Below are 26,492 nucleotides of genomic sequence, written 5' to 3' on the forward strand. Positions count from 1 at the left end.
GACCCTGCAAACACAACATTTCCAATGCACAAACTCTCACCACTGCCAATTTAATTGAGAGCATATGCCAAGCTGTTATGACAGGTCAATACTCCAGCGAGCATGATGCTATTGAGTCTTCATGCCAAGAATGAAGGCAATTATCTTAACCTACCAACAGGAATTGAATACAGCTCTCATACCGCTATGAATCAGGTGAAGTGCTTCTCAAATCATGCCCTACCTTGCTCAGTTTAGAGGTCTCCCTGCTGCCACACAACTGCTTCAGATCATGAAGGGCTTGTTAATTAGCCAAGTAGTTTGATCAGGTGTGATCAAACTGGGGGGGGGGGGTTGGGACGACAACAACATGGTAAACGCTGCAGTGCAGTGGGACTCCTGGAGCCGACTTAAGAAACATGATAAATAAAAGGATACAAGGAATTGCTAACAGCTGTAAACAAGTCAGTAGGCATCTCTTTCTGCATACCACCTGATGGAATGTCTGCCTTATTAAGAAAGGGCTTCTCAACCAAAAAGCTTAATACCGTGACTCAAAATAGTCTCCCCTCAGTGCTGTGGAGGGACTGTATTTCACCAACATCTTCAATTGTGTTTCCACTCCTCTGCATGTCTTCTCTTATTATCGCCGTACCTTCCAAGTTGATCACGTTATTTCTATTTGATTTAATATTACTGATTTAAAAAGCCTTTTTCAGGGCTGCACCAATTATGAACTTTCATGGTCAATACTGATTTCTTTGCAGATTTGGCAGAAAGACAATTACACAATGTATCTGGTCTTTATCTGAAGCCTGCACTTTACCAAAGGAATATATTGAGAAACAAATAGGCTGGTGGGTGGCCCTAACACATGCAGAGCACTTAAATGCAGCAAGCATGCATTTGGCAGGCTCACATTATTTATGCCTTAAAATCATAACCCAGATCACCGGAAAGAAAAGCAAACCAGCCAACTGCCAAATGCAAGTTAGGTGTGTTAGGTGTAAGTCAACATCAGGGTGATCAGGGTGCACACACACACACACACACACACACACACACACACACACACACACACACACACACACTCTTGTGCATATGGCATATGAAGAACAAACTGGTTCATTTCAAACTTTTGCATACAACCAACTTTGCATTAAACGCCCAAACTAAACAGCTTCTGGCTATTCTGAATTGTTTAAAGACCTCTGTAATCATTCTATAATGTTGCAATTACTGGATGGACAACAACTACCAGTAGAACTGAATTACCACACGCACAACTATGCCAAGATGGCTCGGGCAGCTGAGAAATGTTTGATATTGCTCACAGAATGTAGTGGGAAAGTTCTTCAGCATGCAGGCAACTGCGATGTTTTTCATACAGGATTAATTTCTCCCAGCACATGCCACAGTAGTCTTGCATTGTACAGCCTTAAAGGTGGTTAATTTCTATAATTAATTCTATGAACTACTACCAACGATTCTGTGGAGATAAATGAATATTAAAGTGAATAACTCTCGACACATGTAGGTGACAGTCTGCGTACAAGCGCGCGTGTATTTCTATGCAAGAGAAACTGACGCACGCTTGAAGGTAAAGTCCCTTCTATTTCCCTTGCTAATGCCTTGGGGTCCCCAGAGGCTTTGAAGTCCTTTCAAAAGTAATCTATCACAAGGGCAGCGAGGGATTTGATTTCTCTCTCCTCCTGCATGCGAATGCATGCGTATGTGTGCATGTTCGTTTAGCAGGTCATTTCTCTCTTCTCTGTGGCTTCGGCTTCTGTACTCAGATTACAAGCAGCCTTAATCCCTCGCCGTCCTTCTCTTCGCCTCTCACTTCCTTTCTTTCCTGCTCTGTGTCTCTAATTGCTCAGCTGATGGGGTCCACCTTTTCCCTGCTCGCAGACTCACTTGGTACTTATTGCTTCTCCTGTGTGCGAGATCTTTTTTTTTGTGATTTTTATACCTTTACTCATTTCATTTCTATTTTCTCATTGTCTTCTATTTAATAAGTATGATATTTGCCATACCTTATTATTTTGTCTCAAATATTTGTTAATAGTCTATGCTGGAGAGAGAAAGAGCAAAAGCAGTGGAGATAGAGAAAAAGACTTTCATATTAAAATGTTATGAATAAAAAAAATAAATGAGAATCCAATTGTTAAACGCATTTTGAACATCACCCCCCCACACACACACCCACTGGCCAATCCCAGTTCAACCAATAACCCCAACTGTGAGGCTTTTGCTAAGCATTACTACCTCCTGAGCCACCAACAAACTCTCAGCCACCCAGCTACAGACATACATACACACACATACACACACCAGCCAATTCATTTGCACCATTTTATGAGCTCCACCAACACTGGGGGTCCTGACAATGAAGAACAGGGCAAAAGGAGGTTAACGTATGTACAGAAACAAAAGGACTACAGTCTGTAACTGTAGAACTACTAAGTGCACCCATTTGGTGAAAGAAAAAAAAAAAACAAAAAGTGTAGAAACAAGGTGGTGTAGTTACATTAGCTGCAGTCAGTGTACACACACACACACACACACACACACACACACACACACACACACACACACACACGACATGCTCCCATTTCAAATTGTAAAGAATGAAGGATTCCAATTCTGGCTAAATGCACTCGAGCCACAGTATGAAATCCCAAGCACACCACATTTCAGTACTTAGATGATGCCAAAGACGCATGAAGAACCAAAGTCAGAACTTTGTGAAAAGCTGAGTAAGGCACAATTCACTGCAATTATGCCAGGTGGACATCTCAAATTGTTCCACCATCTAACAGAGTGATTGTCAGATTTAGATAAATTACATACAATGAATACAGTTATCCAAATCTGAATGTGAGACAATGATGAACCAGTTCATTAAAACCAAATGCATAAATGACCCAAAAAACAAAAAAAAAACCCAGCATTTAAAAAACTGCTGTTCATTACTCTTTCTGGGGCCATACAAGCTTAGATCTTTTTCAGTTACGAGCTACGGCTGAGCATGTTCTGGTTGACTGGAAAGCCGCTGTCACCTACAGCTTTCTTTTTTTCCCCCTAGTTCAGTGTCTGAAGAACACCTAGCAAATGCCTCAGTTATGGTAATGGTGTGTTTGTTGTAGCGTTTATCCCACTGGAGTGAAATTCAAAATCTGGCCCTGCCGCAAATTTGTCATGCTCATCTAAAGTGGCACTCCTGGCACCGCTGACAGTGCGCAGCATGAGGAGCAGGTACTGGCCTGACTACTAAATATTTCTCTTGCACAACTGCATGCCAGTAATGCTAAGGTATTGTTTTTATGATCTTATTTCTGAATTTGTAACTGAAAATATGCGTAAGCCTGAACACTAGGCTCATTGTCATCACAGCTTTGAAATCTAAATATTTTCCCAGCTATTGAAGAAGTCTGAAGCTGATCCAAACTTTTAGAGCTTTCCAGACTTCAGGCACATGGTACATGTGCTTATTCAAAAGCTACATTCACATTAGAAGCCTTACTTTTCAGTGTGGATTTTTGCTCAGATCCAATGTTTCTGCATTTCAAGTCTGTATATGATTCATACCTTATTTCTCAATCAATAACAACACATGCATGATCCACGTGACACTACACCAGTTATGTGTGTACCACTACGTGTGTGTGTGTGTGTGTATGTGTGTGTGTGTGTGTGTGTATGTATGTGTGTGTGTGTGTGTGTGTATATATATATATATATATATATATATATATATATATATATATACACACACATACACACACACATACACATATATACACACACACACCCACACACACACACCCACACCCACACATACATACACACACCTCAAAAAAATAAAGGGAGCACTTAAACAACACAATATAACTCCAAGTAAATCAAACTTCTGTGAAATCAAACTGTCCACTTAGGAAGCAACACTGATTGACAATCAATTTCACAGCTGTTGTGCAAATGGAATAGACAACGGGTGGAAATCATTGGCAATTAGCAAGACACACTCAATACAGGAGTGGTTCTGCAGGTGGGGACCACAGACCACTTCTCAGTACCTTTCTGTTTTCTGGCTGATGTTTTGGTCACTTTTGAATGTTGGTGGTGCTTTCACACTCGTGGTAGCATGAGACGGACTCTACAACCCACACAAGCAGCTCAGGTAGTGCAGCTCATGCAGGATGGCACATCAATGCGAGTTGTGGCAAGAAGGTTTGCTGTGTCTGTCAGCGTAGTGTCCAGAGGCTGGAGGCGCTACCAGGAGACAGGCCAGTACACCAGGAGACGTGGAGGAGGCCGTAGGAGGGCAACAACCCAGCAGCAGGACCGCTACCTCCTCCTTGTGCAAGGAGAAACAGGAGGAGCACTGCCAGAGCCCTGCAAAATGACCTCCAGCAGGCCACAAATGTGCAGGTGTCTGCACAAGCGGTTAGAAACCGACTCCATGAGGATGGTATGAGGGCCCAACACCGTGCAGGAGGCTTGACATTTGCCAGAGAACACCAGGATTGGCAAATTCACCACTGGCGCCCTGTGCTCTTCACAGATGAAAGCAGGTTCACACTGAGCACATGTGACAGACGTGACAGAGTCTGGAGACGCTGTGGAGAGCGATCTGCTGCCTGGAACATCCTTCAGCATGACCGGTTTGGCAGTGGGTCAGTAATGGTGTGGGGTGGCATTTCTTTGGAGGGCCGCACAGCCCTCCATGTGCTCACCAGAGGTAGCCTGACTGACATTAGGTACCGAGATGAGATCCTCAGACCCCTTGTGAATCCATATGCTGGTGCGGTTGACCCTGGGTTCCTCCTAATGCAGGACAGTGCAAGACCTCATGTGGCTGGAGTGTGTCAGCAGTTCCTGCAAGATGAAGGCATTGAAGCTATGGACTGGCCCGCCCATTCCCCAGACCTGAATCCGATTGAGCACTTCTGGGACATCTTATCTCGCTCCATCCACCAACGCCACGTTGCACCACAGACTGTCCAGTAGTTGGCCGATGCTTTAGTCCAGGTCTGGGAGGAGATCCCTCAGGAGACCATCCGCCACCTCATCAGGAGCATGCCCAGGTGTTGTAGGGAGATCATACAGGTACGTGGAGGCCACACACAATACTGAGCCTCATTTTGACTTGTTTTAAGGACATTACAAGTTGGATCAGCCTGTAGTGCGTTTTTCCACTTTAATTTTGTGTGTGACTCCAAATCCAGGCCTCCATTGGTTAATAAATTTGATTTCCATTGATGATTTTTGTGTGATTTTGTTGTCAGCACATTCAACTTTGTACAGAACAAAGTATTCAATGAGAATATTTAATTCATTCAGATCTAGGATGTTATTTCAGTGTTCCCTTTATTTTTTTGAGCAGTATATATACACACACACACACTATATATATATATATATATATATATATATATATATATATATATATATATATATATATATATATATATATATATATGCGACTTTATCCCACTAATATAAACATAGTCAAATGCTGTTGGGCTAAGCTTCGCTCACTCACCCTCGTCGAAGTCAGCATCATCCTCAGTGTGCTGTGGGAATGGGAAGCAGTTGGTGATCTCCAATCGGTCTTCCACCACCAGTCCCAGCAGGACACCTTGCACCACCTCACTGCCCTGGCCCTCCTCCTGGTAGTGTTTGATGATCTTCATCACCACCTGCAGAGTGACCAGAGTGACCTTTATACAGAGAAAACCGTGCCTTCACCTCAAGGCAGCACACACACTTCAGGTGCTTCTAGTATAATACAAGGACTGATGTGCCCCTACAGCTCCAGCCTGCAAGGTGGTTAGTGTGCTTGCGATTGCATTCATTTCTGAGAATGAGAATGAGCTTATTACCTAACCACCCAGAGCAGAACAAAACTACAGACTGCATGGAGCTTGCTCCAGAAGAAAGAAAAAATGCATAAAATTCTTAAATACGGTCGCTACCCCTGCTCATTGACAAAACTGACAAAAAACTTGTTTTAATTCTATGAGATGATGGTAAATAGGCATTACTGCCTCTGTCATGCTGCAACACTCATTGCTAGCCCAAAGGCCCAATTCAAAGGCCCAAACCCATTTCACCTCTCGGCCCTACCACTTAGCCCTTTCCCCTGCGTTTTGCGTGTTTACGACTAGGGGTAGGGTGTGCCCATTTTTGTTGAGAGAGGGGTAAGGGCAAAGTGTTAGTGCTACATGGCCCACCAAATGGAGGTTTTTCAGAGGCACATTTCAAATGAAGCGTTATGGGGTGGGGAGGTTCCAAGGGGCAAGTTGAGAGTCAAAAACAGGGTAAAGGTAAAAATAAGAAATTGGCGAAAGAGCTCCAACAATCAGTTCTGTGAGGCCAGAAAAGGCAGGATCCTCTGGAGTGTAATTTTATCCTCCTTGCTATGAAAATAACAGTTTATCACTTAACTTTTTCAAGCATTATTTAAATTAATACATAAAAATGCAAAATAATCTAATATAAGCTATATTACAAAAACAAATTAATATTTTTAGGGAGCACAGCTGACCAACTCAAACAACTAGTATCAGGTGTGATCCAGCTTGTTTGAAATGAACTGCAGCCACACCAGCCCTTAGCAGACAAGGCTGAATAAATGAAACCTCCAAAGTGAAGCAAAGTATCTTGATTTTCTTATTCTTATATAATGTGTGTCTGTGTATGGGAGAAAATGTTTGATAAAATATTTAAAAATGAAAAGAAAAGAAAAAAAAATAAATAAATAATCAACAGTTGCAGGCCTGTAATTAAAAATCTCTTCTTAAGTTTAAGTGTCTATGTTAAAGCAGTGCAAAAAAAAAAAAAAAAAAAAAAAGTCAGGGGTACTTTAGCACCAGGGCTGAGAACCTCCGCTCTAACACAAGGGCGTTCTCACCCATCCTCATCATGCATAGACATTCACTTAAGTGTCTGCTAACATACTTACTCATAACGTGAACAGTGGCTGTGTGTGTGTGTAATTGTACACACAATTAAATGAAAAGGAAATTTTACAACTGACAAAAATCTGCTCCATACTCAATTCTTGAGTATTATGAAGTACTGTTTGGGTCTTGTCACATTCCCAATGCAATCAGACAGCCAATCAGTATTTGCTTCATACACAGATTTGAACAATAATTAATTGAGATTTTGAAGGTGTGTACATTGACCTCTATAAACATGCAAGTCTCTTTCATGCACTCTCAGAAGTACAAATAAGCCTTAAGGGACAAACTACATTGTAAAAGGCAGTGACAGTCCCAGATACGACTTCGAGCCCACTGCAATAAAATCCCTACACCCCTAGCTGTTAATTTCAGAGAGTGACTAATAAATATGCACCCTCTGACACCATGTACAGAAGAGCTATGTTTAAGACAGGAGAATTAAACTGCCCTTATGCCAGAGAAAGACTGCTGTAATTAAAAGAGAAGAAGCCGAGAGGCTCAGACACCACATTTTAGAACAAAAAGCAGAGCTCCAACCCTTAGTGCTCTACATAACCCTTTTAGTGAGCGTAGAGGATTAAAGAGCCAGGATGCAGCGGTTAGGATTCCTCACGTTGGTGATAAGAATGCCACCAGAGCAAGGTGCAGCTTTTTTTTTGTAGAAAAATCTAATTCATCTCCAGCAAACAGGAGCAGAGCCTCCATCCTGCCAACAAAGCACTATCGATCTCCTGCGTTCAGGAGGCCTGCACCCGCTGCCGTAATAGATTTTCAAATGCAATCACCACATACGACCTCATTTAAATCTTAATAAAAAATAGGCCTGAGGAATACATTTTCTGATGACACAAAACAGGAGCCAGCGTGCTAAGATAGCGAGAAGAGTCACAGACTCAGAGTAAAGTCGGGTTAGAAGAGGCCAGGGAGAAAAACACACTCAAAAAGATCCTGGTTCGAAGACCTTCGACACAAGTGCATACTCCAAAAACTTGACCAGCTTTGTAGAAGGGGGGGGCATGGGATCAATACCACACATTCCACCCATTAATCTAAAATGCCCCCCAACCCCCACCTTGAGCTTGTACTGAGAGGCAATTTCTCAGAGCCCAACAGGGTGCTCGAATTCTGCTGGAGGTGGTATCAAAAGCAATCTACAACACAAGCCCAAAAGATGTTCAGCTTCTAGTGAGTGTTGGACATAAACTCTTGGTTGAAGTGAAGAATTCTAAGGTAAAAAATAACTAACTTCTCTTTTGCAAAATGCAGTGGTGGATCAACAAACAGATGACTAAAAAAAACAAATTCAGAAACCAAGCTGTGAAAAGTCATGAACACCTCCTTATGAAAGGAATAAGAAATACAAAATGAGTTTCTCCTCACAGGCAGAAGAAGGGATTAAATCATAATCCTGTGAGAATAATTTCACGAGTCATCCCAAACGATGAACTGTAATAAGCCCCGTTTCCAGGTTCGCTATATTGCAGCTATTATGGAGACTAATGAAGAGCCATGGGGCTGCAACAGGCCCACAGATAAATTCCTGCCCATAGGTAGTACTTCAGACTTCACCCAAATGAGGAAAAAGGCATAGCCATAAAGGAGGGTCAAGGATTTCATATGAAATGTACAGGAAGACACAGCTAGCATTTCTGGAAAAACAGTCGACAAAGTCATAAATGTGTTATATTGTAACAAGGGTCTACAGTTTCACACGTATGCACAAATTAAACTACAGCAGGCCTTCCATCAGCTGACCTGGCAACCAGGTTAGCTTACTGCTGAGAGCCAAGAGGTCCATAAGGACAAATTAGACCTATTCATCCCTCAGTGGAAAGCTTGGCAAGGCTCAATAAGCTGACAAATCCATCCTATTAACTTCGAAAATACCATTTCATTTATCCATCAACGTGTTCAATGCCTCCTTATTTCCAATGTGTGGAACTTGTAGACAGTAAATAATGATCACAACCTCAGGGAGTCGAGCATGAGCTATTCATGCCCAGAAAGATCAGCGAAGGCTCAACTTGATTCTGAGTTGGCAGTACTTGTGTTCTCTCAGCTCTGGCTAAACTGGAAGTCTGCCATTTGATTATCAATAACACTGACAGACACTCAAATAAATAAATAAATAAAATAAAATAAAGCACAGGGGCCATTAGGCAAGGCTCCAGGAGACTGAAGGACCAGCATGAATTCCACTCAAATGCAAGGCCTCAGGTGACCTCGTCTCTTCACCTCTAATACGCCCAGCTAGAGCAATGTAGACACACAAAAGCCACATTGAGTCAATAATGGAAAAATGTTTCCTGCCCAAAAAGAAGAACGCATTGTACAGGAAATATTTTATATACGAGGTATGAAGTGAGCCAGGCCAAGATGCCACTCTCCAGGTTTCTTGCAGTTTATCCAGCAGCTCTTTCGTCATGGCCTGTTTCTGCACGCTTACACACAGCGGAGGGAATCTGCTTTGAACTAGGAAAAATAAATAAATAAATAACGGGGCTGCCTCCCTGATGCCATGACGGGGCCCCACTGTGAGACATGGACAGTGAGCATGTTTGCAGTCCCCAGGGGGCCTGTTTACACGGGTAATTAGCAGTGAGGTGACACTACAAACTCTCAGAATTAATGCCACACAGCAGAAAGCCCAAAACCTCTCAGTCCTACGAAGTGTTTATAGCCCCAGCTAGTGGCTATAATAAAACCTTTCCAAAAGAACTGCATTAAAAAAAAAAAAAAATTTCAGCCATGCAGCATGGCTTGCAGCATGTGTAGTGAATTAGTAAATCAGTCAGGCCTGGCAAAAGGTGTGCAAAGTAAACAAATAAATAGTTACCATTCCAGCTGTACAGATATCCATAAGCCTTAACAGCTATAATCTAATGCTGTTCTGCAACAGATGTTAAGCCCCTCTAGTGCTCTGCTAGTGCTCTGCACAACGCAACTCGAGGACAGTGGTTTAATTCGAATATTATGGAGAGATAGTGCAGTGTCAAACATTTCTACAGCACTGTGAAAAAGTAAGAGACCACACTTATGTTTCCAAAACATTCATCAAGTTGTCCATTTTTCAAGCTTGAGTAAAAAAAAATAAAATAATAAACATATTTAACAGAAAATGGCACAGAAACCTTAATAACTATTTGTAATACCACATTTTTAATATAGCACAGCTGTGCATTCTTTTCAGGAGACTTGCATTCAGCAATCTAAGAAATTTGTAGTGATGTTTTTCCACACTTCCAAAGTTTAGTCTTAGACGCTGGTGGCATTTTCTGCCTCTCACGATCACAAGCAATCCCAAACATTTCGTGATGTTAAAGCCTGGACTCTGGGCTGGTCAGTCCACTGTTCTGAGAATACCAGCAGCTTCTGTGTTTGATTTGCATATTTTATTCTCGTTTGTCCTATTTTCTTCTCTCAGTAACAGCTTTGACATCTACACATCCTTTCAGACTCATGGTGTGGAGCCGTCTTCTCACAGTGGAAAGACGCAGAAGAACACACAATTTTTTCAGATTGGAAGCAAGAGCGGAGCTTGCTTTTCTCTCCTCTCTCGCAAAGACGAAAGATTTAAGTACTGTTTATTTGATGCTGACGGTTTTGGTGGTTCTACCAGGTATTGCATAGTTGTTAGGAACGCCAAGTTCTCTACATCCGTCAATAACTTTGAATTCCTGTTTTTGCACTCATTTTCCACGTCATTATGTATAAGCACATTCTCATATTTAATCTCCTCCTGAAAAACAAACAACTTGAGATTTATGGCCGTACTGACAGGACTCAAAATGGCCATAAAACTCAGAGACCACCCTGGTAAAGAAAGGGTGGTCTCAGAGTATTGCCCAATAACATTTCATTTGGTTTATTTAAGCATGTACTTCATAACATGCAGAACCTTTAAACAGATGTTATAATGTGGTGCTGTAGTGTAGCAGTCATTTTCATAAACTGATTATTCTGTACATTTAATACTTTCTCTTGATTCTGAGAAGAACATCTTTCACTTTGACTTCTCTTGGGACTAAAAATCAGGTAATTAACAACAACCTAAAAATGCAACAGTTAAGAACTTTGAAACAAATGCTTATTATGAAGAAGCACAGTGCTACCTCACAAACCTAAATACAAAGTGAACAGTGATGGTGCAGAAAACATTGTCATTATCTCTAACATTGTGAATTTAAGTGTTAACCTAAAAAAAATAAGTTCTAAATGTTTCAGGAGGCGATGAGTGTTTGAGAGTATTATAAGACAGATCTAGTGGTTTGTAGATGCAGCTGCTCATTTTTGGTATAACGGACTCCATGTGTTCACAAAACTGTCACAGGTGATCAGCTCAGACCCTCACACAGCCACAGAACAACATGCACTAGCTTGAGACCCGACACACTCCACATGGGAGAGGGCTCTGCCCAAGCACTGAAATTCAACAAAGAATGTGAGGAAACAACATGTCAACAACTCCACTCTGCCGCAAAACGACCAGCCACAGCTCAGCCCCCTGAGCATGTCCTTTCTCCTGTGCTTCAGTGGCTGAGCCTGAACAGATCCAAGGTCACAGGTAGGCCGTCATGGCAGATCCAGACTGAGAGTGGAGTGGAGTGCTGAGTGCCAGTCCCACACGTCCCTCTGTCAGGCACACTAAGCCTCCAAGACCCACAAGGGAGGGGGTGTCTTAGCACTGAGCTGCTGGAAGGAAACGTGACCTTAACAAGCTGTTTACTTACTGAAGTGACCATGTGGGTTTACAAAATCACTTTTTCTACATTTTGAAATTATAATTAAACTAAGAAACTAAGGCTACGGAGGTAAAAGTTGCCCAAATCTGATTCTCAACAAATAAATTTTTTTGTTTGCCTGTTCACACCATCTTTTAAATGCGACCCGTATGCGACAATAATCTGAACACATCGCGCTCATGAACCAACCTGCATGTGCAAAAGAACATTGCTTCACGTGTCGTGATCGACCAGAGGTAAACAGTCATGACGACTAGCGAATGCCCGTCACTCCCAGAGCTTTCAGTTTAGTCTTTGGCAGCACCACAGGAGCGATTATTAAGTTCTAATGGTTGACAGATGGACTCATCACCCAGAATGTGTTCGAGTTGTCTGCAAAAAGGGCACATTATTCGGTCCCGGCCACTTCTTTGGTTCGTGTCCTCGGATTCTTTAAACTGTTCTTTGACACTGCAGACTCGGGCTCCTCCAGCCACGTTTGGCTGTTTTGTCCAAACCCTCTTTGAACACGGAGCGGTTGCGATAAGCCTCTTCTATTTTTTGAAAAATAAATAAATAAACAAACAAACAGGCTGTTTTTGCTACTGTGCCTGTGAGACTGACATGTGTATAAAACCTGTAATCTGGTTGTCCTGCATTGCATCTCATTCAAAAAGCAATTCACGCTGAGACAATCTTTATAACTTCAAAGGGAATGGGTGGATCGATACTGCTGTACTACATCAAACTCACTTCACAAACAAATGTTAGAATCGGACCTCGGAGATAAAAATCAAGCATAGTCTAGGAAAGGGGTACTTGTTATTTAGTAACCACCATACAATACTTGGTAACTACTACGAAAGTATGGAGTTATGAGAGTGAGGAATCCTCCAGTTGAAGGATTTAAGTAGGTCAAATGATTAATGAGTGATCACAAGGCATTATGGCGGTCTCTTGTCTAGTATTTGAAGATTTCGACCTACTAGACATTGTACAATTGAGCAAGGTTTCATGAATACAAAGCATCTCAGCAGCTGGTTCGATCGCTTCTTGCAGCCATGGACTCAGCCCTGGAAACACTGTGGCAAGCAACCATCTGAGCACGCTCAAGGACACTGAGCCTCACTCCTGCATTATTTCCTGCTCTCCTCGCACTCGCCTGCCTCTTTTTAGCACCCTTTGCTGCAACACAGCCATCAATCTCTTTTACTCCTGCTTCAGAAGCGCTGGGAGCTTACAGCGAATCAAGCCCTGCCCCGGCTCTATTAATCCACACTCCTGAGCTCAGTGCTGTTCTCCTGCTCCCCAGGAAGCCATCAGGGCAATCTTTCGGCCGCACTCACGCTCACCTTCTGCCATCTCCCACGTTTGCCAATGAATTATTGCAACTTCTAAACACTCCGAAGCACCCAATATATGTGCCAGGTTGGAAGTCACTAATGGAGCTTGTATCTCCCATCGGGATAACAGAAATAAAAAGCATGTGTGTTGAGACTGTGTGGAGCGTCTCTCTACAGTAAGGCCACAAACTTTAAACTCTTCTGTCCTCCAATCACTAACCCAGGCCAGAACACAACGACTTTGGGTTCCTTTCCATCAGGCCCCACTGATCAGCCTTCTAAAGGAGAGGGCACTGCTTTTAAAAACCAGCAGATGCTTCTCCTGAACGACTCGTCACTCTTTATGAAGTGTGCAATCATATTCAATTTATATAAACAAAAAAGTGCAAGCTCTTGTGGGACATTCATTAGCAGCTAAAGTTAATCATGATGTTAGTTAATCGAACAGGGAATTCAGCTGCACTATTTAGCATCTGATTGACCCAGAAGAGACAGGGCTCCTCCTGTCTGCTCATCGGTACAACCCCCAGCAACTCTGGTGCAGTTATCACTCTGCCTCTAGAGGTCTGGAGAAAAACATAAACAGCTGGCTCTGTAATGAGCTATAGAGTGACCGCCCTCCACCTCTGTCAGCCTGCACTGTGTTGTCTGCTGAATGGCTAATCACTGTGAGGCCTGCTCTTCTCTGACCATTTAGAAATGTTCAGAACCTTCAAAAGAAGACACAATCCCCAAAGAAAAGTCCTTCCCTCTATCAAACTGCTACATTGAAAAAGTGACTGCTGCTGGTGTATCTAAAATAGTATTAAAACAGCTCTCACAGTTCACCATGTTTCAGACAGCTTGACATCTAATCCTGCTGTTTGAAATGATAGGCTACGAGGTAATGTGTGGACAAATCTCAAACTCATCTGGGCTTTCCGTGGACCAAGCCTGCCCCCAGCTGGCCAGCTGCAGAAGTCCAGGTCTATCACTTCTACACCAACTGCAAAAAGCATTCTCTGTCCCTATACCTTTATGGTACAGTGGCTTAGGCCAGATAACAGCATTTAAATCATTTGAGGAGCAACAGTGGAATCACATTGCCCATCAGACTGCTGCCTGCTAATGTAATTCAGCATCAAAAACACACCAAGCCATTCAAGTCAGAGCCTATGCTTCTGCTATTGCAATTACTATTTGTAAAAGACTGTCTAGACACTGTCCAAGACTTGGGTGGCACACAATGTCTAGAAGGCAGTGGTATAGCTTATTTCAGGTTCTGAAGCTCTCAAAAGCACAAAGAGAGCAATCCTAGATGAACTAAAATTAGATGAATCCCGAACGTATGCGCTTACACATAAAACCCCTCGGGTATATCAGAAACGTTGCAGGCTGCTGCTTTTGATACACGAGCATTCATGTCTAATTGGCCTGGTTTTGGTTTGCTTCTTACCTGAAAGGTCAAAAAGTGAAGGAAAAAAAAAGTTTCTCATAGCAAAAGAGGCGGGGGGAAAGTGTGTTGCCAAGGATTTGTAGAGCTCTCTGATTAAGCTGCTTACCTACCACGATGCAGCTGTGGCTAATCCACCTGCTTTATATGTCGAGGCTATTTGTAGTTATCAAAAAAACTTTGGTACATCTGCAGAGTGGAGCCACGTCTTTAACAATGAGAAACACAGAGGAGTACATCAGGGAAAATACGACAAAAGCAGAGGTTTCCACAAATCTCATTTTACTGTCTGGTTTTAGGGTTTTATGAATAGCGCAAGCTATGGAAAATGAGTTAGCAACCTATGCTAATACAGAATTAACAAGCATTCTAGTACATACTTGACTAGCCCAATCAAAACGGTCAATACAGTCACTTTGATTACTTTAGATTATAGACCAGGTCAGCTGAAGACGGTGCTGCGTCGAAGGGTCAGCAAAGGCGAGAGTCTTCCCTCTCGACAGAAAGTCGGCACCCCTTAATAAAACTGAACCCAATAGTTAAGAGGCAGGCACTTGAGGGAAGTGGGTGTTCAGAGAAGTGACAGCAAAGGGAATACACAGCTGCTGAGCTGACAGCAACACGAACAGCATCACTAACATTTACCAAATGCAAAGCCAACATATGGCAGCCACTTCTGCTCACACTTATTACACTCCATCATCAGAAGGTCCTAATGCTAATTTTGAGGTTATGAAATTACTTCAGAAAGACGGCAGACCAGGCTGCTCAGAAAACATCCAAGTGAAAAACGAACAGATGCTTAGAGCTATCACTCAATGAAAACGTCAGACAGGAGTGGTTCAGTGTCATTACAGTGAGTCACATTATTTAAATTTACAAAAACTGAAGAAACTCTAATAATAAAAAAAGGAAGGTCAGACTAGTTACAGACTTTGCAGAATGTGTGACCTCAGGTAACATTTTAACAGCCGTCAGGCTCTGATTCAACCATGGGCGAGTTTAATTCCCACCGATACCGCCAGCAGCCATGGTCAATAGTCCAGGAAAAAACAGGTAAGAAAGATGACCTAGTTTCTCACTCCCTGTCAGTACACTGTGATGTGCAAGCAAATCAAAAATGTGCTGGGTCACGTAAACAGATCTGAAAAGTCAGCAGCAGAACTGGAACTAATCAATAACAAAGACATGATAAAAAAAAAAGTCTTCACCAAGAAGTTGGGTTACTGGAAAGTTAGCATCACCACTTAATCGCGGCATCTGAAAAGTAGACAAGGCTACACCTGCAGTACACGATGGTCATGTTCTGAACTACTTTATAGTGAATTAAAGAAAGACTTGATAAAAGCCTGAACTTGCAAAGCACAGGAGCAGAGCAGCAGTGCCTTAAAACCTAAAGAGAAGAAAATGGACAAAAAAATGGACACCTGAAAAATATTAGCACAAGAATTACTACAGGCAACTCTAGGCTCCATAAGACTGCAATATTCTGAAAACCATTTAATGCACAGTATCACTACTGCCAACAGCTCATACGTTTTAATGGCTGCAAACAAACAGCTTCCCTTATTGCTCAAAAACCTTCTCCTCCTCAACGAAGCTTTAAAGTTGCCACAAAACAAAGTTTCAAACTTTTCTTTTGAGTTGGTGTTTCCATCCAAGCATTATACAATGGTCTGGTCCAAGTATGAGCAAATCACAGATTACAGCAGTGAATAAATAAACTCAAAGGCTACGTTTACATGGCAGGTAAAAGTGGCCCAAATCTGATTTTCTCACCAAATCCGAATTTTTGTTTGCATGTTCACACTGTCTTTTAAATGTGATCTGCATGCCACATCAGTCTGAACAGATCAGCTCCCAAACCTACCTGCATACGTGAAAGAACAATGTGCTTCACGTGGCTCGTCCAGAGGTAAACAGTCATGACGACTAGCGAACACCAGTCGCTCCCGGTTTTGTCTTTGCCAGCATTACAGGAGCCCGTTCATGAACTGCCACGCAGCAGCTCACAGCTAGCAGGCTAGTCTGGGAAACAGGCAGCCATTGGAAATCAATGAGCTATGCAATGGAAACTTTGCTTGCAGCTTTTCTTAGACAACATCCTAAAACAAAATGTGCTACTTTGAGCATGAAAGTAAACAAACAAAGAGCTTAAAGCTTTAGCTGAGTCTTTCCTCAAAGGCCCAAAATGGTTCAGTAAGAAGTACCTGTAAGGCTTTCAACACATAAATATATAAGAGGGGGAAAAGGTCAGAATAAACTTTACTTTAAAAGGTACCTTCAACACACATATGTCTAGAATCCTCTCCCCCCCAGCACAGACGTCTTTGATGCAGCACTACCAACAACTCATTTGGTGTTCTGCCACTAGGCTTTTTAAGCAGGTTTTAGTCCGGCTCACTGGATTTCTTTGTCTCACCTTAAAACAGCTGTTCAATCTTAGTAAAGGGCTCTCTGTTAAATAACAATGTATACATTTATTGGGCTATTACACATCATTTAGAGGCATGGACTGTACATGGCACAAGTGGGATCCTACTCCATTCGCAATATGCTTTAGATTTCAGGAAGAGAGTTTTTTGCATTGTATTTGGTGTTGTTAGAGGTGACAATACGACAGCTTAATACTGTGATGAATTACGTCAATACATTTTTCTAAGTATATTGTGGATATCGTACTTAAACACCCATCAACTGCTGGTTTCATTACACAAAAACAATAACTAGAAATGTTTAACTGAATTTAGTGCACTGCTGCATCTAATACAACACAATTGAGTGTTCTTCGTTTTTTTTGTGGCACTACTGAGGCTTTTCTGTCTGTTTCAACTCATTCAAGCCCAAGAATGTAATGTTTTGATATACATCAATCATGAACATGTCTCAAAATATTAGGTATCTTTACATACCACAGTTCGTTTTCAGATATATTTGACATACAAGTATTATTATCATGACAGCAAAATAAAATAATGGTGCTCTTGTAAACAAGCAGTTTTTAAGTTTTTAAGGGTGATTTCTGGCTATTTATTGTACTTTACTCATGGTATCTGGTCCCTGACAATTTACTCAAACATGTGGCTTGCTGGGGAAAAAGAAAGAAAGAGAAAAACCAAACAAGTCATCTTTATAGGACATATTTCAGCATTCTGTAGCAGTACTCAGAACACAAAGGTCTGACAAAGGTCAGCTTCCTGTTTGCTATAGTGCACTAAGCGCATGGTGAAGCTGTGGCTTCTGGGCACCCGTATAGTGCGCACTATAAAGCATTGCCTGGATGCAGAAACCATTGTTTCAGAACCTATGTAGTGTACTACCTACGTAGGGGACAACATACGGAGCAGGGAGCCACTGGAGATTCAGTTGTGACCGCCCAAAAACACACACACTACACTAACATACAGAGGTGGACGAAGTACACAAATCATGTACTTGAGTTAAAGTAGAGACCCCCAAGGTAAAATACTACTCCAGTAAAAGTAGAAGTCCTTACTCTAGACCTCAACTTGAGTAAAAGTACAAAAGTATTTGCCTTCAAATGTACTTAAGTATCGAAAGTAAAAGTACTAAAAGAGTAATTCTGGCTCTGATGTCCTGTTATCATTTTTATAACAAGACTCGCTTCATGAACTCATTTCAGGTGAAAGTCCTCCAGCGTCTCTCTTGGTAAACCAGTCTTTTAATAGAACGTCATTAATTAGTGACGCTGACGTCTATTAAAATGATGTGATTGTGAGACACAAAACACTAAAGGTAAACAGTTTCCATCAGGGAGAACCGAGTGGCTCTGAAATCACTTTTACACACAAGCAAAGTTTCAGTTTAAGATTACTTTGTAAATTAGTTACAAGCTGAAAGAAAAACTGGCTTTAAACTCAGGATCACAAATAAGTTTTCCTTTACTGTGTTTATCTGTAGGTCTCTGTTCATAAACATAAACCAGCCCAAACTAATTTACTATAAAATGAAAGTGTTTGTATGAATTCAGAAAAAAAGAAACACCAGTCACGACTGCATATGGACATATTTCAATATTGTGCTCTATTTACACAAAGTTATGCTGCTGTGCTGACGTTGAACCGTGTGCTGCACTGGGTCGGTATGACCAACAGGTCAAAACAAGCTCAGAGCAAAGTGACCGCTGTGCCCTGATTGGTGCTCTGGCTTTGCACTTCTTTTGTTTTGACATGTTACATTTTTATACACACAGAAACCAAAAGGAACGATTGATTTCTCAAAATATAGTGGAGGAAAAAGTCAGATATCAGACTCTGAAATGTAGTGGAGTGAAAGTAAAAAGTCGCCCAAAATGGGAAAAAAAACTTCAGTACAGATACACGAACAAACTACTAATGTACAGTAACTAATTACATTTACTCAGTTACTGTCCACCACTGCTGACCTAACCTACATAAATGAATGAGCTTCTAACGAGCGGCTCTCTTTCAATGTGCTAACCAGGTCTGTACAAGAGTGCATGGTTTCTGGTGCTTCTCTGAGACACCCTGAAGTTTGTGGTTTTTATGTATCGTTATGTAGTAAGTATGTATGTGTGAGTATGTTTGTTGTGGGTGTCTGTGTGTATGTGTGTGAGTATGTATGTAGTGAGTATGTGTGTGTGTGTGAGTGAGTATGTATGGTGTGAGTACGTTTGTATGAGTGTGTATGTGGTGAGTATGTATGTGTATGTGTGTGTGAGTATGAGTATGTATTTGTGAGTATGTATGTGTGAGTATGTGTGTAGTGAGTATTTATGTGAGTATGTGTATAGTGAGTATGTATGTGTGAGTATGTGTCAATGAGTGTGTGTGTGTGAGTATGTGTGTAGTGAGTATGCATGTGAGTATGTGTATAGTGAGTATGTATGTATGTGTGTATGTGGTGAGTATGTGTGTAGTATGTATGCATGTATATAGTGAGTATGTATGTGGTGTGTAGTGAGTATGTGTGTAGTATGTATCTGTGAGTATGTGTGTAGTGAGTATGTATGTGTGTAGTGAGCATGTGTCAGTGAGTGAGTATGTGTGTAGTATGTGTGTAGTGAGTGTGTGTGTGTGTAGTGAGTGTGTAGTGAGTGTGTGTGTAGTGAGTGTGTAGTGAGTGTGTGTGTGTAGTGAGTATGTGTGTGTGTGAAGTGAGTATCTGTGTATAGTGAGTGTGTGTGTAGTGAGTGTGTAGTATCTGTGTGTAGTGTGTGTAGTATGTGTGTATGTAAGTGTGAAGTGAGTATCTATGTGTAGTGAGAATGTGTGTATAGTGTGTGTGTGTGTGTAGTGAGTATGTGTGTAGTGAGTGTGTGAGTGTAGTGTGTGTGTGTGTAGTGAGTGTGTGTGTAGTGAGTGTGTGAGTGTAGTGAGTGAGTGTGTGTATAGTGAGTGTGTGTATAGTGAGTGTGTGTGTGTAGTGAGTGTGTGTGTGTATAGTGAGTGTGTGTGTATAGTGAGTGTGTGTGTGTATAGTGAGTGTGTGTGTATAGTGAGTGTGTGTGTAGTGAGTATGTATGTGTGTGTGTAGTGAGTGTGTGAGTATGTATGTGTGTGTGTAGTGAGTATGTGTGTGTGTGTAGTGAGTATGTGTGTAGTGAGTGTGTATAGTGAGTGTGTGTATAGTGAGTGTGTATAGTGAGTGTGTGTGTATAGTGAGTGTGTGTGTGTGTAGTGAGTATGTATGTGTGTGTGTAGTGAGTGTGTGAGTATGTATGTGTGTGTGTAGTGAGTATGTGTGTGTGTGTGTAGTGAGTATGTGTGTAGTGAGTGTGTGAGTGTAGTGAGTGTGTGTGTGTATAGTGAGTGTGTGTGTGTAGTGAGTGTGTGTGTATAGTGAGTGTGTGTGTAGTGAGTGTGTGTGTATAGTGAGTGTGTGTGTGTGTGTGTGAGTGTGTGTGTGTGTAGTGAGTATGTATGTGTGTGTGTAGTGAGTGTGTGAGTATGTATGTGTGTGTGTAGTGAGTGTGTGAGTGTAGTGAGTGTGTGTGTGTGTAGTGAGTGTGTGTATAGTGAGTGTGTGTGTGTAGTGAGTGTGTGTGTATAGTGAGTGTGTGTGTGTGTGTATAGTGAGTGTGTGTGTGTGTGTGTGTATAGTGAGTGTGTGTGTGTGTAGTGAGTATGTATGTATGTATGTGGTGAGTGAGTGTGAGTATGTGTGTGTGTGTAGTGAGTGTGTGAGTATGTATGTGTGTGTGTGTGTGTAGTGAGTGTGTGTGTGTGTGTGTGTGTGTGTAGTGAGTGTGTGAGTATGTATGTGTGTGTGTGTGTGTGTGTAGTGAGTGTGTGTGAGTATGTATGTATGTGGTGAGTGTGTATAGTGAGTGTGTGTGTGTGTGTGTGAGTGTGTGTGTGTGTAGTGAGTATGTATGTGTGTGTGTAGTGAGTGTGTGAGTATGTATGTGTGTAGTGAGTGTGTGAGTGTAGTGAGTGTGTGTATAGTGAGTGTGTGTGTGTAGTGAGTGTGTGTGTATAGTGAGTGTGTGTGTGTGTGTATAGTGAGTGTGTGTGTGTCTGTGTGTGTATAGTGAGTGTGTGTGTGTGTAGTGAGTATGTATGTATGTATGTGGTGAGTGTGTGTGAGTATGTGTGTGTGTGTAGTGAGTGTGTGAGTATGTATGTGTGTGTGTGTGTGTAGTGAGTGTGTGTGAGTATGTATGTGTGTGTAGTGAGTGTGTGTGAGTATGTATGTGTGTGTGTGTGTGTGTAGTGAGTGTGTGAGTATGTATGTGTGTGTGTGTGTGTGTGTAGTGAGTGTGTGTGAGTATGTATGTATGTGGTGAGTGTGTGTAGTGAGTGTGTAGTGAGCATCTGTGCGGTAACTCGTCCTCCTCCTTCAGCCGGCCCCTCTCAGCCTCCTGCTCACCAGCCTCTTACTCTAATCGTCCCGTTCCACCTTAAACGGTGCAGCAGTTACACCGTGGCGCCTCAGACGTCACGATAATAACTATCGCGCCGCTTAAGGTGGACCGGGGGTCTCCGAACAAGCCGCTTGGCTAACAAGAAGCCGACAGCAGCTTCGCGCGCTCTGCGCGGACCGGCGCGTTACACGAACCCACACCAGCTCGGTCCGGCTGTGGACACAACTGTAGACATCTCGGACGCACGTAATCTTACCAGGCCTTCGATCTGGATCTGCTTTACGGGTGAATCCAGGCTGTTTCCAGACGCGGGATCTCTGCGAAGCGCCATCTTCACCAGCACGAGGAGAGCAAGGCCCGAACTGAGGCCGTCCGGATAATACGATGGGAAACACACCGCTGTCCTCTCAGTCGTTCCTAACCTAAATGATGTGGACAAACGTCTCAACGCCACTCACAAACAAAATGTTATATAACGTCACGCAGCTGTATATGTTTACTTAGTAACCATGTTTATATTCTCAGGTCATGCCGTTTTCCCTAACATTGACATTATTTCATTTGTTTAGCCAATTAACGTTCTGTGTTTCCGCACGGTCAAATTTTGTGGTTACTCCGAGAGCGCCATGCCGAGCGCCTGGTGGCGGTTTGTAGTTTTCTTGTTTGAGTGTCTGGCGTTAGATCAGAAACGTTAGCGCAGCGTTACTGGCTTTATGCTCGGTTTTTTGAAGCTTGCAAGGCGAGGCGAGGTGTCCAGCGTGAGCAGGAGCGTCGGGTTGACTGCAGTGACTCCAGCGCGATGAAGATAAAGCGACAGAAGAAAGCCAAGAAAGCCCTCAGCTTTTACAAGTACAACTTTGGCTTTCGGGAACCGTTTCAGATATTGATCGATGGGACGTTCTGCCAAGCAGCGCTGAAGAATAAGATCCAAATCAAAGAGCAGATGCCCAAGTACTTTATGGGAGAGGTTCAGCTCTGCTCCACCAAGTAAGTCGGTGCCAATTTACTCCTGAAGGGGAACTCCAGCAGTTTTCCAACATTTCTAAACAATTCAGTGCTTGAGAGGTAAACGAGTCATTCAGAGGGCCTTGGTGTGGGATGCTGTGTTGTAACGACTCGGATTTCTTTACAGTGGTGGTGATAGGAACCAGGGATCGCCGTGTCTCCAACACAGATATAGTCCTTTTATGTGATTTGCTGTGCTAGACCTCCAGTGAGCTTCCAGTGAGCCTACACGCGCCTTCTGAGTTTTTGTATGTAATGTTGATGGTAAGATAATGGAAAATCTGAAAAAAAAAAGTTTTCTTTGGGGACTATTTTGCCTCACAGCGCCCTGCATGTACCCGTCTTCCATGAAGGGATTCAAATAAATGGATGAAAATGCATTTAAGCCCTAATCTTATCATAAGACAATGTGTCAGACATCAGGCAGCATCTGTCTAACCACTTCATGAAATATTTTTCTGTATGGGAACTTTCAGAGGCATTAAACTCTTCTGACGTCTGGTTCCTGTCAACACCCCTGCGAACACTTCTGACTTGGCACCTTTCTCTAGAACGGAGCATTTCACATCAAACCACTCTAAAGGACTTTCTTTACATGTTTACTATTTAATCATGTCGAATTTTTCTGAAAAGTCACTGAAGTTCCCTTTTAATGCTTTGTCTTATCCACATTATTGTAACAGTGATCCAATCAATTAACGAGAAGGTCTCTTTAGTAGAGCCCCGGCCCCCTTATGGGTGCATCAAAGACAGCTGCTGGATTTGTTTTGGACATTTGTTTAGTTACTATGTGAAGAAAGCAAAAACAAAGTTACAGATACACCAGCTTAGAGACCTAAATAAACATTTTATTTTTATATATTTACAGCATTTAGCAGACACTCTTATCCAGAGTGACTTACAAGAAGTGCTTTGTCTATCTAGAGAAAGTATTTTTCATAGTTACCAACAGGTTAGAGAGAAAGACAGTCCTGAGCTCAGATACTGCTAGAAACAAAGTCGCTGTAGATACCCAGAGAAAAGGAACAGAGTTGGACACAGAACTCTTTGCCATTCAATGCAATACAATACAATAAACTACAATAAACAGTGCAATACAATAGAATATATATAAGCGCAGCTTATAATTCAGTGCTCATTTAAGTGCTGTGTAAAGAGATGTGTCTTCAGTCTGTGTTCTGGAGTTCGTTTCACCACCTGGGTGCCAGTACAGAGAACATTCTCAGTGCTTGTCTTCCACGCGCCTTGAAGGATGGCAGGTCAAGCCGAGCTGTACTCAAAGCTATCAGGAGATATCTGCATGACCGAGTTAGGTTCGCAATATGAGTCGAGAGCGATAACTCGCCATACAGAGTCATAATTCTTGCCTTTACAGATGGAACAATCAGAGAGTTCTCAAATGAGATGGCAAGATCATGATGAGGACCTGTAGTTGCGGGGAAGAATATCAGCTCAGTGTGGCTAGGATTGAGCTTTAGGTAGTGAGCTGCCATCCAGTGATATCAGACAGACATGCCGAGATGTGACTGGAATCTTGTGTGTCAGAGGGTGAGAAAGCAAACATTAGCTTTCTTAGAGTGTCATCAACATAACGGTGATAAGAGAAGCCATGAGAAGATATTATATCGCCAAGAGAGCTAGTGTAAAGAGAAAAGAGAAGAGGACCTAGCACAGAGCCTTGTGGGACATCAGTGGAGAGCCTGCATGGAGAGGATGTGAACCCTCTCCATGTTACCTGATAAGAGCGATCCTCCAGATAGGACTTGAACCACTTCCACGCATAGCCAGTGATTCCAAAGTTGGAATTCCAAGTGGATTCCAATGGATTCCAAGTTTACACACACATGCAAGGAGTTATGTGCAAAACACCCCAGTGTTTTATTCATAAACGTGAAATGTTACATACTATAACTCCCTGTTTTTGCATATAACTTTGTGTTCATGTTCTTGTTTAATTAGATTGAATTCAGCACAGTATGTGAAATGTTGAATAATAATCTGTGTATTCATAATTTTTATAGCAGTTTTTAAACATGATGTTACTAGCGCACTTTGTGTGCCAAAATATTATGATACATATCATGTATAATACATTTATTTACATATCAAAATAGTATTTTTTTTCCCTTGTCACCCACCTCTATTTTGTATTTTCCATGTCAAAATAAATTAACATGTCCCTTACAGGGAAAAAAATGTAAGTGTGGCATTTTTTATTTTTTCTAACGTTTTTGGGGGAAAAACATACGTTGTGCAATAATGTTTACACAGGCAACATTTTATGTTTTTTTTCCCCAATATGTGTGTTAAACTTAACAAATAAATAGAGATTGTGCATGGAAATGAGCAGAAGTGTCATCTCTGTAGAAGACGTGCCTAGACTCACCTGGAAAATTAACAAAACATGAATAAAATTATGATGATACAGTATCACTGACTGACCAATTTTTTGTTTATGTTTATTCGATTTGTGTTGATAAAGTGTCAAAAAAAGAAGGAATTTTCACTCCTCACAATGACTTTGATCTCTCTTTTCTGCAGCTGTGCACTGAAGGAACTTGACAGCCTTTTAAAAGACCTGTATGGAGCTAAACTCATCTTGCAGAGATTTCAGATACGGAGGTGTAAACACAGTAAAGAGCCCGTCTCTGCATCCCAGTGCTTGCTGTCAGTGGTTGGAGAGACAAATCCACATCACTACTTTGTTGCGACACAAGTAAGGATCTATCTGTACATCTACTACTGTGGTGTCTTGATTTGAGAACTTACCTAAAACAGGCATTTTAGGAACTGCCTAAGTGTGTCAGGTTAAAACAGGACCGTGTATTTATCAGTAACCAGACTCACAGTTTCTAACTGCATGTGCAGAAATTACTTATGGGAAATTAAATGGTTGTATTTTCTAATATCAATTTGTAGGATCAAGAGTTGAGAGCAAGTCTGTTGAAGATTCCTGGCGTTCCTCTGCTCTATATAATCCAAAACACCATGGTGCTGGAGAAGCCCTCGGCATGTTCTCTGAAGCATGTGGAAGCGGTACAGTTGGGTGAGCTGGTGAGCCCAACTGAGCAGCAGAGCCTCCAGAACCTGAAAGCCGAGCAGGGCCTCAGCAAGGATGGAGAGGAAAGGCGGGGAAAAAAGCGCAAGAGGAAATCTGGCAACCCCAACCCCCTGAGCTGCCTGAAAAAGAAGAAGAAACCAATGGAGCAGCAACCCAAAAGAACAGATGGAGAGAAAAAGAAGAGGAGCAGGCATAGGAAAAGGAAACCTGCTGATCTGACTGTCGGTGTGAAAGCAAACACTTCATAACTCATTTTCTTTCTGTCAGCCCTGTGCAAATGGTGTGATGCTATAGACTGAATTTTTAAAAGTCCATCTGTTTTCTATAAGCACCCAAGTCTTCTGTTAAACCTTTTATAAAGGTTAGATGTCAAATAAACAGCTGTGGTTCATGTTTTCGTTTGTCTGTTCAGCTCTGTATCTCAACCCACTGTCTTCAGTACACGTCAGAGTAGCCGAAAGTAGATTATTGAGCTGTATGATAAATATTAGGGAAAGGGTTTTTAGATATAGCTACTAGTTAGATTTTGCGAGAAAGCTAAAAACAGAACAAAAGCAAATACTAACCTTTAAATAAAAGCCATAAGCCTCAGTATAAGCAGTAGCAAGCACTTCATGACCCCTGAAAAAGAGCAATGTCACCCACCTACCACAAGGGGGAGGTAAAGGGTCTTTGTGAACGTAAGCCGGCCTTGTACTCTGTATTTCAGTCACCCTAATGGCTTGTCCAGGCTTTCTAAAGCCATTGTGAATTAGATGTCATGATGCATTTCCTTCCTTTTTATTTCAAACTCTGAGTTGAGCTGGTTCAGTTGAAGATAAGTGGGGATGGAAAGAGGGGGACATGAAACAACATTGTAGGTTAATATCATTTTATCCCACCCATTGGTGCACAATGGTTTAATTCGTTTTAATGTCGGGGGAAAAGTCATTACATTTCAAATGTAATTCAAAGATCTCAGGAAAGCGTGAGTTTTGTCTTTTAAAGGGAAAAGTTTGACGATGTGTGCTTAATATGACCAGGTATTGAAAAGGTAAAGAACAGCAAAACTCAGTCAGCAATATTGATAGTTTAATGATTGAATGACAGTGTTGTGAAAGATGACGTGCATTACAGAGTCACTAGGTTTG

The 26,492-nt window shown here is 41.9% G+C and overlaps 2 protein-coding genes across 2 annotated transcripts in view; one reads left to right on the plus strand and one right to left on the minus strand.

The window, feature by feature from the left end:
* The window catches only part of eif3hb (eukaryotic translation initiation factor 3, subunit H, b), a 79,096-nt gene extending 57,389 nt beyond the window's left edge, over window positions 1-21,707 (minus strand). Inside the window, exons 1-2 of the mRNA XM_017696665.2 lie at window positions 21,553-21,707; window positions 5,528-5,684 (exon numbers count right to left, since the gene is read on the minus strand). Coding sequence (XP_017552154.1) covers window positions 5,528-5,684; window positions 21,553-21,627 — 232 coding nt within the window. The 5' untranslated portion in view covers window positions 21,628-21,707. The remainder of the gene's footprint in view (window positions 1-5,527; window positions 5,685-21,552) is intronic.
* Window positions 21,708-21,813: 106 nt separating this feature from the next.
* Window positions 21,814-25,757, plus strand: utp23 (UTP23 small subunit processome component). The gene is made up of 3 exons (XM_017696679.2): window positions 21,814-22,283; window positions 24,843-25,017; window positions 25,221-25,757. The coding sequence occupies exons 1-3, from the start codon at window positions 22,096-22,098 to the stop codon at window positions 25,608-25,610; spliced, it is 753 nt and encodes a 250-aa protein (XP_017552168.1). The 5' UTR covers window positions 21,814-22,095; the 3' UTR covers window positions 25,611-25,757.
* Window positions 25,758-26,492: the final 735 nt, after the last annotated feature.

This window comes from Pygocentrus nattereri, chromosome 27 (genome assembly GCF_015220715.1).
Source record: "Pygocentrus nattereri isolate fPygNat1 chromosome 27, fPygNat1.pri, whole genome shotgun sequence".
NCBI classification, from domain to species: domain Eukaryota; kingdom Metazoa; phylum Chordata; class Actinopteri; order Characiformes; family Serrasalmidae; genus Pygocentrus; species Pygocentrus nattereri.

Excerpts from the sequence above, each read along its gene's own strand:
- utp23 (XM_017696679.2), top strand. The coding sequence starts at position 22,096 with ATGAAGATAAAGCGACAGAAGAAAGCCAAGAAAGCCCTCAGCTTTTAC. Across the intron at positions 22,284-24,842 it reads GTTCAGCTCTGCTCCACCAA|CTGTGCACTGAAGGAACTTG; the intron begins GTAAGTCGGTGC and ends TCTTTTCTGCAG. Across the intron at positions 25,018-25,220 it reads ACTACTTTGTTGCGACACAA|GATCAAGAGTTGAGAGCAAG; the intron begins GTAAGGATCTAT and ends ATCAATTTGTAG.